Source organism: Cryptomeria japonica, chromosome 9 (assembly GCF_030272615.1).
Source record: "Cryptomeria japonica chromosome 9, Sugi_1.0, whole genome shotgun sequence".
Taxonomy (NCBI): domain Eukaryota; kingdom Viridiplantae; phylum Streptophyta; class Pinopsida; order Cupressales; family Cupressaceae; genus Cryptomeria; species Cryptomeria japonica.
Window position 1 is genome coordinate 349,839,412 of NC_081413.1, and position 13,264 is coordinate 349,852,675.

Consider the following 13,264-nt stretch of genomic DNA (forward strand, 5'->3'; position numbering starts at 1 on the left):
CTCTAAGTGAGGAAGGTGAAACCATGCAAGTCTTGAAAAAATAACTTAAGTGGACACCATCAGAGAACAATGTTTCACTGTTATTATCTCAAACTTATGGCAACAATTTCATATAAGTCTCCCCCCTTACAAATGAGGGGGGTCACCCCTTTATATAGGCCTCATGCCATGATTACATGCAAAACCCTAATTAGGGTTTCACCCTAGAAGATTCCCCACTCAAGATGCAACAAGGTGGGAATCAACAATAAATACCCCATAAAACCCACATACAGTTAATTACAATCCTTCCAAAAATGGCACCCATAAAGCATTAATTAACCATTACATTCAAAAAGTGCCCACTATGCAATGAATGTACCCTCATGCAAAAATCGCCCATGATGCCATAAATGCACCATCATCTCCTGAATGTTACGGCTGCATGCAGAAGGAATCTGCCATAATGTCATAAATGTGACGGCTGCATGCAAAGATATGCTTCATTAATTCAGTGTGCGTTGACTCGACTGCCACTTGGCGAGAAAACCTTGGAGAGAAGAAAACTTTAGGAGAGAAGAATTTGATCCATGAAGAATTTTCTTGAAGTTTCTCGAACTTTCCTTGCTCTGGAGGAGATTTTTAATGATTTTCCACCATCTCCTATTTTTTAGGAATTTCCACAAATTAGGGTTCCACGGTCCAGGAGAGTGAAAATTCCCTCACGACTCCAAGGCTACCATCATTTTCAAATTCGGATGATTCTTGATGCTCGAGAATGGATTTTTCAAACTTTTCCCTGGGGGGAAATTTCTTGTTCAATTCATCCTTGATTTCTTCCTTGCCTTAGAAATTGTTTTTTTTCCACCTTCAATTCATCCCGACGTGGAATTCATGGTTTGAAGGAATTCTCCTTTGGAAAGAAATTTGTTCGTTACCCTTGAGGAAGGAAATTCTTCATGCCTTAGCCAATTTTCATGACTGCCAAGAACTATGTCCTGAAGGAAGAAATTTCAAACACTTAGTCGATTTTTCACCTTTCTTGGAATTTTGTCCTGAAGGAAGGAATTTCTGACACTTAGCCAAATTTTCACCTTTCCTGGAATTTCTTCTTCTGGGGCGCAATTCTTCCCTGAGGAAGGAATTTTTTTTGAATTTTGAACCTTTCTTCCCGAACCTTGATTTTTACGTTTTGCTTCCAACCTTGGGCACATTTTGGAACAGGAGAAGAAATTCTGGAAATTTGTTCTTTGAGGAAGGAATTTTTTGTGCTCTTTAAATTCATCACGTCCGCTGAGAGCTTTTCCATCAGTTTTCCACAATTCCTAGTTTTTAGGAACTTTCCAAAAATTTAGGACATGGGTCCAAGAGAGAGAATTCTCTCATGAGTCCAAATCTGCAAAATTTTTCGGATTCTACTAAGATTTGGTGTGTACAAATGGATGAAATTTCCAAGGGGTTTTCTGCTTTTCCTTCCTCGACCTTTGGATTTTCATGCCTTAACACAAATTTTCAATTTTCCAACTTAGGCGTGGAATTCACCATGTCTTGGAATTTGATCATTTTCCATGCCTCCAAGCACCCCTCAATTTGGCGCTCTCCATTAGTCTAAGGTGTTATTTCCATGTGCAGAGGAATTCACACTTTGTTTGGAATCTTCCATGACCCTTCCATTTTGGTGCCCAACAGAGTGTTTGGGCGGAATTTCATTGTGGAGGAGGAATTTGTCAAATTGTGAATCCTCCATGACTCTTCCATTTTGGCGCCCAACTGAGGATTTGGGTGGAATTTCTCAGTGGAGGAGGAATTCATTAAATTGTGAATCCTCCACAATCCTTCCATTTTGGTGCCCAACTGAGGATTTGGGTGGAATTTCACTTTGGAGGAGGAATTCCATTGAATTGTGAATCTTCCATGAGCCTTCCATTTTGGCACCTAGCTGAGGATTTGGGCGGAATTTCTTTGTGGAGGAGGAATATCATCTTTTCATGCTTCTTCCGGACTTGGATGGATTTTGAGCTTCTTCCAGATCAGGCCACCATAAAAGAATTTGGGGTTATTTCCCAGACTTAAACAAATTTCTTGAGCTTTCCATTTCAGGAATGGGCTTGCAGCACCCGTTTTCTGACCCTCCCTGTTTGCTTTTTGACTTTCCGGAATTAGAAGTAGTTGCAAATGTCAGATCTTTGTCACCTTGCCTGAATGGTCATGTCAGAACAAACTTTCCAAAAATATAAACCTTTAAAATGTCAGCGTTAGATCCCTAGACAGGACACATGAATGACTTACTATAATTAGAAACTTACTAAAAATCTAAGTTTGATTTTTTGGCAACATGACGACATTCCGGGACTCAGCAAAATCCCTAAAAAATAGGAACTTTCTAAAAATAGAAAATTGCTCAGTTTTGGCTCAAATTTTACTGGGAGGTTCCTTGAAGGGTCCCGATTCCAGTTCTAAGTTCATTTTTTTCAAAAGCTTAAAAGAGACCCCTAAAATCCAAGATTGAAGGCAAAAACCCCAAAATTAACAAAACGAGTCCTAGACTTAACCAAATTTGCTCAAACGAAAAGCAAACTTAATCAATATGACCCCCAAACACTTGCAAAACAGAGAGACTGACGAGACTGCTGCGAAAAGACCCCAAAAACGCAAGCCAAAAGATCGGGATTGCCTAAAAAGTAGGGGGTCCCCATTTGCAATGGGGCGATGTGCAAAAACGTCACAACACTTCCAATCTTCGTTGCCCCTTTCTCTTTGTGGATTTTGTTCTCCCATATCCCTAGTTGTATTAGTTTATTAATCACCTGTTTTGGTGCTGTATTATATTTTTTAGTTCTCTCATTTCCTTTATTTTGCTTTCCTAGCATATTCTCTTAGAATTTTCTACTATAAACTGATATATTCTTGAGTCCCATTCATGTATGTTTGGTAAGTCATTGACATTAATATAACTAAAATACTCTTGATGAGATAACAATGCCTCGACTAAATATGAAGATGTTGGAAGAAATTTGATGAATTGTCACTATCTGTGTATGCAAAAAAGAGGGTTGAATGGAGAATTGAATTAATTTGTGAACCTACAAATAAATCTCAAGAGATTGCAGACCTTGCTGAAGGTTCATTGTTGTCCAGCATCTTGTACTTTGAGATCAGCCGAAGCATCCAGTTTGCTTTGAGGCATTGCCACAGTTAGGAAGTACACTTACTCAGCTACCTTCTCATTCTAAGTGTTAGCATGGATTCCAACCATATTTTGGTGTTAGGGAGAGGGAGAGATTAAATGTAGATGTCCTAATTTACTAAGGCACGTTTGTTACCCCTGCCCAAATATTTTTGGTATATCAACAATGAGGCTATCTTAGAACTAACCCAACCGCCTTACAAGACACTATTACTTCACAGCTAACCACTAACAGCATTAATAATATTATTTACACACTTATATATTCACTATCAAATTGCTGACAATATTTATTCACTAACCTTGATGGTATAGTCACACATTCCCCCCATTATTACATCACTCCAAACAAAGGTAGGAACATTGGTACTGAATCGAGACAAACTACCCAAAATATCACACACCATCAAGGACATACCAAATTGAAAATATCAATGGATGGTGTTACAATCCATCAATACCTGCCAATTGAGCCAAACTAACTTTCCACAATTGCTACACTTCTCTTGTGAATCAAAACACACTCACTATCTACAAGTACACCACACTACATGTGAATGAGACATACCCTCCAGCCACAATGCAACACTCTGTTTATGAACAAACACATGCCCTGCATCCACAAGAACACTCCACATGCAAATCAAAACACACTCAAATGCCATAAGTACTAGGAATTTTGTTCCTATTTGGTAACAGCTTTGTTATATGTGCTTTCTAACATCCATATTCGAAGGTAAAACATTTCTTGTGGCTTTTAGGATTTTTTTGTTTTTGTTTTCAGGGGAACTATATAATGTAGGTTAACCCATCTAATGCATTAATATTGAATATAAGGACGGTTCAAAGTTACATTTTTGTTGATATGTGGTTATTAGAATATATTCATTTAGATGGTTTAGCAATTCTGAAATCTCTGACTGGAGTAATTTGCAGGTGCATATTTAATGAATTCATCAACGCCAGGACTTCCTCCAATCCCTGGTGGATCACTACTTCACAATTCCATTTCTGGTGTGGCATCAAAATTACTTGATGATACTCTCAGATATATTTCGCCACCTTTGGCATCTTTCATAATTCAGTTACCAGTTGGCAATGGTAAGTTTGGGATAACCTTGAATCTCCTTCTGAGGAATATGCTGATACTTCATTTGTCATTAGTAAGGAATCATGTCTGTGGTTGGAAACAACTCTGTTGATATGAGATAAATGTCCTCACATTTTAATTTGCACATTATAGGGAATTCATATCTGAATTTTATCTTTTTTAAGCAATATGATTACTGCTAATTGAATTCTTTTTCAGCCTCATTAGTTTTTTGCCATTTATCGATGAGACAAAATAACAAAAAAATTTACAATGAATTGTCATGAAAACTATCCTCTCTATGGTTGGTTTTTGTTATAGCCCAACTAGGTCTACTCTTGACAGAGAATCAATCAACTGCATCTTTAAGCACATGGATGATACTTTGCAAGAAATTATTAGATATATTATAATCACCAGCTAGATGACCTAAGAAGACTTAGAATCACTATGAAATCATTAATCTAAGAAAATTACTTTAGGATATTTTCAATGTTTTCTGCCCTAAACTAAAGTGAATCAGAATTAATAAACTATTAATTAGTGTTTCATGATAATGTCATCTTAACTGTCAGCCACACCAGCGAGAGTAGTTTTATTTGAATATAGACAGATATGATCAAGTGAGCCTAATTTAGTGGTAATTACTTGCACTGAAACCCGGTAAAATATTGTTATCAGAGTAAAGAAATTTCCCTTGGATTTATCGGCTGACATCAGTGGGGGACACAGACTAGGGAAACCTTTTGACCTATGTTTGACTGCAAACATCAGTGACCTAATTTACATTACGATCAAGTATGTTTGCTTGAATGTTGACTTAAATTTGTTTTATCAATGTTGTGTGAGTAGTGGCTTAAGTCTTCCATAAATAGTGGGTTGACTTGCTCCTTTACTGTAAAAAAGTGCTAATGTACGTTTTTAAGAATTAACTGCAACTGAAAATCATTTGTGGAAAAGCTCTACGTAGACTACGCATAGATCATTAGACAATGTAATGTAAGACATAAATATCCCTTACCTTATGCATGCACCTTTTTAGATGCTCTTAAGGGTTCGAAAGATGTTTCCAAAATAGATCTTAGAAGTGGGTATCATCAGGTTAGGATTGACAGACTTTTCTACACTAGAACTTAGGTGTGGATATCATCAGATTAGAATTATCCTAATCCACCTTCACAACAACAAATGGTAATCATAATTCATTTTTTGTACTCGCAAATGCTCCCATCAACATTCGTGATGCGATGAACACCACAACATCCCCACTTATGTAAATTTATTGTTTTATTCTTTGAAAAACAATACAAAAGCATCTTGATATCATACTAAAACTCAAGTTTTGAATAATATGCCAATTTATCTAAGTTACCGGTTCGGGTTCGGATTCACGGGTTCGGCAAATTTTTTTTTTTCTTGGGTACGGGTACGGGTTCGTCCGTACATATATACATATATTAATTATAAATTTATATATATACACATATATTATATATATCTTCAATATATACAATCCATACAAAAATAAAATATACAATGTGACTTTCCATACATAAATCATAAATCCATAATTGCCAATGCCAATAAATATCCATATATCGCAAATGTTATCAGTAAACTAATAACTAAAGTCTAATATCATATTCATAATTTGCAAAAAAGATAATATTCAAGTTTCAAGTTTCAACTGATTCAAGTTTCAAAATGTGAATATGTCATGACACAATAAAAATTCAAATTACAAGCCATCTATGGGATTTAAATTCCATATTCATCTTCATCTGAACCATCCAACCCAAGCCCAAGGTCATCAAGTGGTTCAAATCCAGCATCAATTGAACCACTATCGAATGGAATGTCACACCCACTAGCCAAGTCTCTCTCAAGTTCCATAGCTGCCTCGTCTATAGAGACTTGGGCAAGTTGTGCAACTATAGCATCTAAATCAACACACTCAGGGGCTAGATCCCAATTCCTTGTTGCACCCACATTATATTCAAGGTCCTTATGTGACAACAAACGAAGGTTGGAGTGTACATAGACCAAATTCTCAGCTCTCTTTGCACCCAAACGATTACGTTTGACTGAGTGGATGAAAGAGTATGTACTCCAATTCCGCTCAGCTGAAGAAGAACTTGCAACCTGTTAAAAGTTAAAACATTATTAGAAATTTATAAATTATAAAATAAAAATATGATAGCATCAAATGGAATTGGAAAACTATAAAAAATAAAAAGATACATACTTGGGAGAGAAGTTTAATTGCAAGAGGCTGCAAGTAAACGGAGCCTTGACCATGTACATACCACCACTCATCAGCATCCATCCCATATCTAGCATTGAGAGCTACAACATCATGATTTTTTGTGGATACAAATTGGCCAAACTCCTTCATGACAACATTTCTTGTCTCCTCATCTTGATATATCTTTTTAAAGGCAGCTCTATAGCCATAAGCAACCTCTGCATCTCTATATGGTGGTACCCTCCTTGGTGTTGCAAGCATCTCTGCACTATAAAATTTTGGTGTCAAAGCAAATGCCAAGAGATGTAAGGGATTGGTCATCTTGTTCCAACGGTCAACAATAATATTCTGCACAACTTTGAAAAATGTTTCCGTTGGGTCATTTACTTTTCTTTTTATTACTTCTCTTATTTTCTCCACCATGCAATCCATGCCGTCATAAATCTCACCCAAACATGGGCGATCAGTATCAGCATACCTAATCATGCTCATGATGGGCTCAGTGAAATTCAAAACATATTCCACATCATCCCACCATTTCTCACTAAGGATCAATGCTCTTACTTTTAGAGCTCTTTCTGTCTGGGCCTTCTTCCATACACTTGTTGTGACCATTTCACACATCGCCCCATTAAAATGGGGACCCCCTCTTTTTGCTCGTTTTTGCTCGCCTTTCTCTCTGCTTTTTTAGGATTTTGGTTTAGTATGCCAGTTGTCTGGATTAGGGTCAAGCCTTAGGGTTTCTGTTACTGTGTTTTCAGGCCAGAGTCCAGTCCAATTTTGAGCTTTTGAGCTTCCTCTCGTAGGATGCAATTTTGAATAAAGTGAATTCGCCAGGGGCTAAGTGAGTTGGTCTAGTTTCAATTGGAATTTTGAATACAGAGTCCAAATTTGTCTAATTGTGAATAATGAGATTTTGGATTTTTGTCCGATTGAGTAATTTTGACCAAATTTTGAAAATTTTGATAATTGATCCCGGGCATTGGAAATGACTTGTTTTCGCCTTGTGAAGTGATTAAAATCCCAAAATCTTGATATTTTGGCCTGTGGAAGCAAAATTGCTCCTGTCCCTCAGTGAAGGACCGGAGCTTGTTTCTCAAAATTTTACTGTCTCTGCAGGATCAAGATGAATTTCGGATTAGAAATGATAAAGGGAGGCATGTTCTTTCCGTTGAATATAATTTGAAGAATTTTACAAACACGGAAATGTGCCAGGAGCAAAAATCGCTCCTGTCCCTCAGTGAAGGACCGGAGCTCAAAATCAAACATTGCCTTGTCCTTGCAGGATTTGAACAATTTGACGATTTGAGGAGATCAAAGGAGATATGTTTCATCAGTTGAATATAATTTGGAAGTGCCTTCGTGAAGAAAATTGGACCTAGAAGCTAAATCGCTCCTGTCCCTCACCAAGGGACCAGGGCGAAATTCAGTGGTAGCTCCTGTCCCTCTCCCAGGGACCAGAGCGATTTTCCTTGTAAGGCAAAAGTTGAGCAAAGAGCAAGTAAGTTTTAAGTTTGAGGTAAGCAAAGAAGGTGTAATGAACCCGTTGAAGACGAATTGAAGATTACAAGACATCAAAGTGAACCCCATATTGGCCTGGGCGCTCCTGTCCCTCAGCCAGGGACCAGAGCGATTTTTGCCTTAGACCAATTTCTCACCAAGTTAGAACAAACTCCAGGCCAAGGATGAATGAAAGGGGGTACAACGAGTCCATTGAATATAATTTTGGAAGTTGGCAAAGTGTGATTGAGCTTGAAAATGAAAATTCGCTCCTGTCCCTCAGCCAGGGACCAGGGCAAAATATTGGTTATGTTGCCTTCCTCCCAAGTTTAAATCACTCCAAGTCAAAAGTACAAAGTGGCAATGACGTTTGAGGTGTCTCGACAAAGAATGAAGTTGCAAAGATCGCCAAGGATGAAGGATTTGCACTAAATGCCCAGATTCGCTCCTGTCCCTCTCCAAGGGACCAGAGCGAAATATTCAAATATGTCCAAATTTAGGTTGCCGCTCACGTCTCAAGTGTTCGAAAGGGAGTAAAGAACATCATTTTGCGCCTTGGAGACAATTGCAAGTCAATATGATGAAGGATTTACACTATATGCTCAAATTCGCTCCTGTCCCTCAGTCAGGGACCAGAGCGAAATCTCTATAAAGGCTTAAGTTTTGGATGTTGATCATGTTTCAAGTGTTCAAGAAGGACCAAAGGACATCGTTTTATATTGTGAAGGCAATTACAAGTTGATAAGAACAAGGATGTGCCCAAGATACCAAAATTCGCTCCTGTCCTTCAGGCAAGGACCAGGGTGATATTCATTATATTGGCCAGTTCTTTCAAGAATCATGCTAAGTCAAGGACGTACAAGGTTGTAAAGCGTCAAAATGTTCTTAAGAGGATGATATGCAAAGAAGTCAAACATCAAAAAGTGAGCAACTAGAGCATGGAGACAAAATCGCTTCTGTCCTTCAGGCAAGGACCAGGGCGATTTTCACAAAAACACTCATTTTCCTTTGAAGATCATGTCAAAGCAAGATTATATAAGATCGAAAACGTCATTTGGAACGCAACAAGTAAGAAGCTAAGATTAAAAGATGATGAATTTTGGCTAGAGCATAAAATTCGCTCCTGTCCCTCACCAAGGGACCAGGGTGAAAACCATTCAAACATCAAAATGCCTTGTTAAGGACGAATAAAGTAAGCGTGGAACCAAGGGATAACGTCATTGCTTGCCACATGATGAAGATTGGTAATCGAAGAAGTTAGGATCAAGGAGAAAACACAAGGTTCGCTCCTGTCCCTCACCAAGGGACCAGGGCGATAATGGTCACAAAGGGCATTCGTCTACGAAATCAAATCAATCAAGCACAAGGTTCTTGTCAGAAATGCCAGTTTCAACGTAAAGATGAAGATTTTGAACGTAAAAGGTAAAAGAATCAAGGCTAAGATGATAATTCGCTCCTGTCCCTCTCCCAGGGACCAGAGCGATATGGTTTGTATCTTTCCACCTCTCCAAATTTTGGCGCTAAAACATTTTTTTTTGAATTTTATTAAATGCTAAAAATCGATAAATACAATTAAAAGTTAGCATTTAAAATTTGCGCGTGAGCATTTAATTAATTATTTCTTGCCTTTAAAAAATCGAAAAATTAATTGCAAAGGCATTAAATGAATTAATTATTATTTTAAATAAAAAATTAAAATGGGGCGCTTGGGTTTCATTTGCTTTATTTTACAAAGTCGGCCCTTGGTTTTTATTTAAAAATTGTTTAAATTACTTTATTTTTTACAAAGTCGGCCTATGGGGATTAATGAGGTAAGCGCCTATAAAGGGAAGTGGTTTATTTCATTTTCAAATCATCATTTAAACCTTCATTCACATGCGATTTGGAGAAGACAAAGGGGTGTGCGAATTTAGCAAAGGAAGTAGTGCGAACATCATCCAAAGGAGTGCGAGTTTGAGTGAAGCGAGCTTGCCATCAAGACGTTGAGGACCCCCAAAGGTGGCGAAATTGCAAGGAAGGACATTCGCTTGAGGAAGATCACGTGGGGAAGCTTCAAATTTTGATTTTGCCTAGGCGAATCTCTTTATTTTAAATTTTAGAGTTAGATCTCAAGTAAGGTATGGCGATGTAATCCTTTGTTTTGATTTTGAATTTTGATCGTCATTACCTTAAATTTTGAATTTTGAAATTTTGAATTTCAATAGCTCAATCGTTGTTTAGGAAATGATAACTCAAGGACTTATCATGAAGTTTCCTAAAATTAATCTTTGATCTAATCTATGTTATACATTGCAAAATCTATTGCTTATTATGAAAGGTTGTGTAGGTATGGCGACCCCGAAGGCGGGAGCATCCACCAGTCATCCAGCTCTCATGAAGGAAGATCAAAAGACCGAAGAAGTGGAGACCAAGATCGTGTCTAAGTGGAGCAACATTGGAGATACCAACTTGGGCAACTTCAGTACGAAGAAGTTTCGAGAGGTCCCTTACATTGGCAAGCCATCACTTGTCGCCAGGAGGATAATTGAGAGTGGCATCATCAAGGCGGCCGGCTTCCCTCCAGCAGTTCAATGCCATGAGTTGATGATCGAGTGTGCTCGTCATTATGATCCACAGTCCAGAACGATGGTGTCCAAGGAGGGAAACACTTTAGCTTATCTTTCAGAAGAGGCTATAAGTGAGGCTTTCCATCTTCCAGAGCACAGAGATATGGTCTACAAGAGCATAGAAGGAGCCAGGTCCATGTACGAAGATGATCCAGATGCTTGCCTAAGCATCATCAACAAGAACTGGTTGCTTAAGAGTCGTCCTCGCCTGAGCAAGATCCCGAACACACCACACAGGATCGATTTCCAGGAGGAGTACAGAGATTTGATTACAATGCTCAACCGAGTCACAGGAGCCCCTCAAGCCTTCTACTTTGAGAAGTGGATGTTTTACTTCATCCAAGTGATAGTTCAGGGAAAAGGAACAATTCATTGGGCTAGAATGATTAGCCATTGCTTGGACGTACAGTTAAGGCGACTCAAGGCTACCAAGTCCTTCCACATGAGTTCATATGTCATATATGCCTTGATTAGGAGCTTTGAGTACGCAGGACTACCTCATAGGGGAGTGATTGGAAGAGGACTCGGCAAGGTCAGAGTTTGTGATTCCTATGTTCACTTGCATCATCCACCAGGAAGTAACTACAAGTTAGTTAATGATACCTTCACGATGAACATCACCAGAACGTTGCAAGGCGGGATTCACAATAGATTATCTCAGGATGCACAGGAACTAGTGAAGAGGTACGGTGCTTGGTTTATCCAATTTCCGAAATTTACTTATATTAGAGTTCATGGATGTCCTTCACCTCCATACATGTTGCCGAGATATCCGACAGACAGAATAGTGTTACTTGAGGTAACAAGACAATTGGCAGCTTATGCGAAGGCGTTCAGACACAGGCATGGGAATGGAGTTCCGGTACCTATCATATTGGGCAATTCAGTTGAGGTATGTCCTAATGCTTTAACCATGGATGACGCAGAGAAGGAGTTAGCTTTGTATTCTTTTTCATTCTTTGCTTTGAGAGAAAGCTTTGATCCACATGGATATATAGAGGAGACAGTCGGTAGAAAGTTTAAGCATGAGTTTCAGATAGAAGATTTTATGATGAATCTCTTAGATGATCTTGAAGTGAAAAGAAAGATGCATTCTAGATTGCCTTTGGATTTCATCAGGAAATGCAAGATTTACAGAGTGGCCAACCAAGCTCAGGACAGTGGCAGACATCTTCAGTCATCCTATGATCGAGAAAGCAAATCAGTAAGGTTAGACTGGAATGAGCCCGAGGTTGTGGATCTAGATGCTTTGATGGCTTCGGTCTTGTCTTGTACTCGCAGATGGGTTGATGTGCAGCATCAGAAGTTGAGAGAGCAGGGCATAGCTATGACTTTCACTTTGGAAGAGAAACCAGCTGAAGGTGGAGCTAGTGTAAGCGAGGGCAATCCTAATCCCAGAAATACAAGTGAGGGCAACCTTCGAAGTGCGAGTGAAGGCAATATCCATCCAAGAGGCTCAAAGAGGAAAGAAAGACCTGAGAAGAGAGAATCTTCCAAAAAGAAGCAAGAGGCCAACCGAGATCGTTCATCCGGCACATCTTCTCGACAAGAGAAGAGGACATCTGAGATAGAGGAATCCATGGAATCAATGGTACAAAATAATAAAGAAGGACAGGCACCTCGAAGGTCACCAGGTGAATCTCTTCAAGATAATGAGTTGCATGATGATAGGGAAGATAATGAAGTAACATCTCCTCCCAGAGAAGAAGAATTGCTCAAGGAAATACAGGTTAAAGAAACAAGATCTGCCATCCTAGATTGGTTGAAGGAAAGATTAACGAAGGTGATCGTGATTGAGGACGAAGACAATGTAATTGATTTGGAGAGCCTTGTTGGACATTCCCAGGAAGTGACAGAGAAGAGAAAAGCTACCAAGATGTCCAAGATGATTAGAGATGAGACTGGATCCAGAATATTGCAGATAGCTACACCGGCCGTGGACAAGTATGAAGGTGAGATCCTTGCAGAGGAATATGATATAGAGACATTTGAGCTAGGCCCACTCACGGCCGAGCAGACACTAGATGATGCCACCGATTCGTTTGAGGCATTGAAAGATAAGCTTAGGGAAGAAATGGAGAAAAATAGAAAGCTTGAGAGAGAAGTTGGTGCATGGAGAACATATTTCAGCCATCTCAATCAGCCTTTGGGACGTCAGGATCCAGCAAGATCACCCGTGCAGGCACTTCCCCTTCAATCAATTAGTGAGGCAGAGAGATTCAGGAGTTTGGTCCAGCATATGAGCACTTGGATGGACAAATCTCATACAGTTGCCGTAGAATTTGCAACAAGGATGATGAAGACTATTCATAGGGCTATCCAGGTTCTTGAGATCATCCACAACTTGATGATAACAGTAGTTGCTTTTGCTCATACCAAAGAGGTTATCATTCCTGTCTTGCAAGTAATCAGACAAACATCAAGGAAGGTCTTAGCGCAGGAAAAGATCATGGATGGAGGACCTCACAGTTTACTTCAGTGGTCAACCTTACTCCAGATGAAGGAAGTTCTCTTCGAGGACATCAGTACTAGATGTAGCCATGTTGAGGAGGTTATCCACCCAATCCAGGACAGAGTATTTGAGGTACTACGTACCATTCTTGGCAGGAAGATCGAGATTGAGACAGATGTAGATTTGCAGGAATTGGAGGATAGAA

The 13,264-nt window shown here is 39.0% G+C and overlaps 1 protein-coding gene across 3 annotated transcripts in view; it reads left to right on the top strand.

The window, feature by feature from the left end:
* Window positions 1-13,264, top strand: part of LOC131029706 (cleavage stimulation factor subunit 77) — a 205,659-nt gene that overhangs the window by 166,327 nt on the left and 26,068 nt on the right. For all 3 annotated transcript variants that reach the window (XM_057960309.2, XM_057960310.2, XM_057960308.2), the window contains exon 21: window positions 4,103-4,267. In XM_057960309.2, coding sequence (XP_057816292.2) covers window positions 4,103-4,267 — 165 coding nt within the window. The remainder of the gene's footprint in view (window positions 1-4,102; window positions 4,268-13,264) is intronic.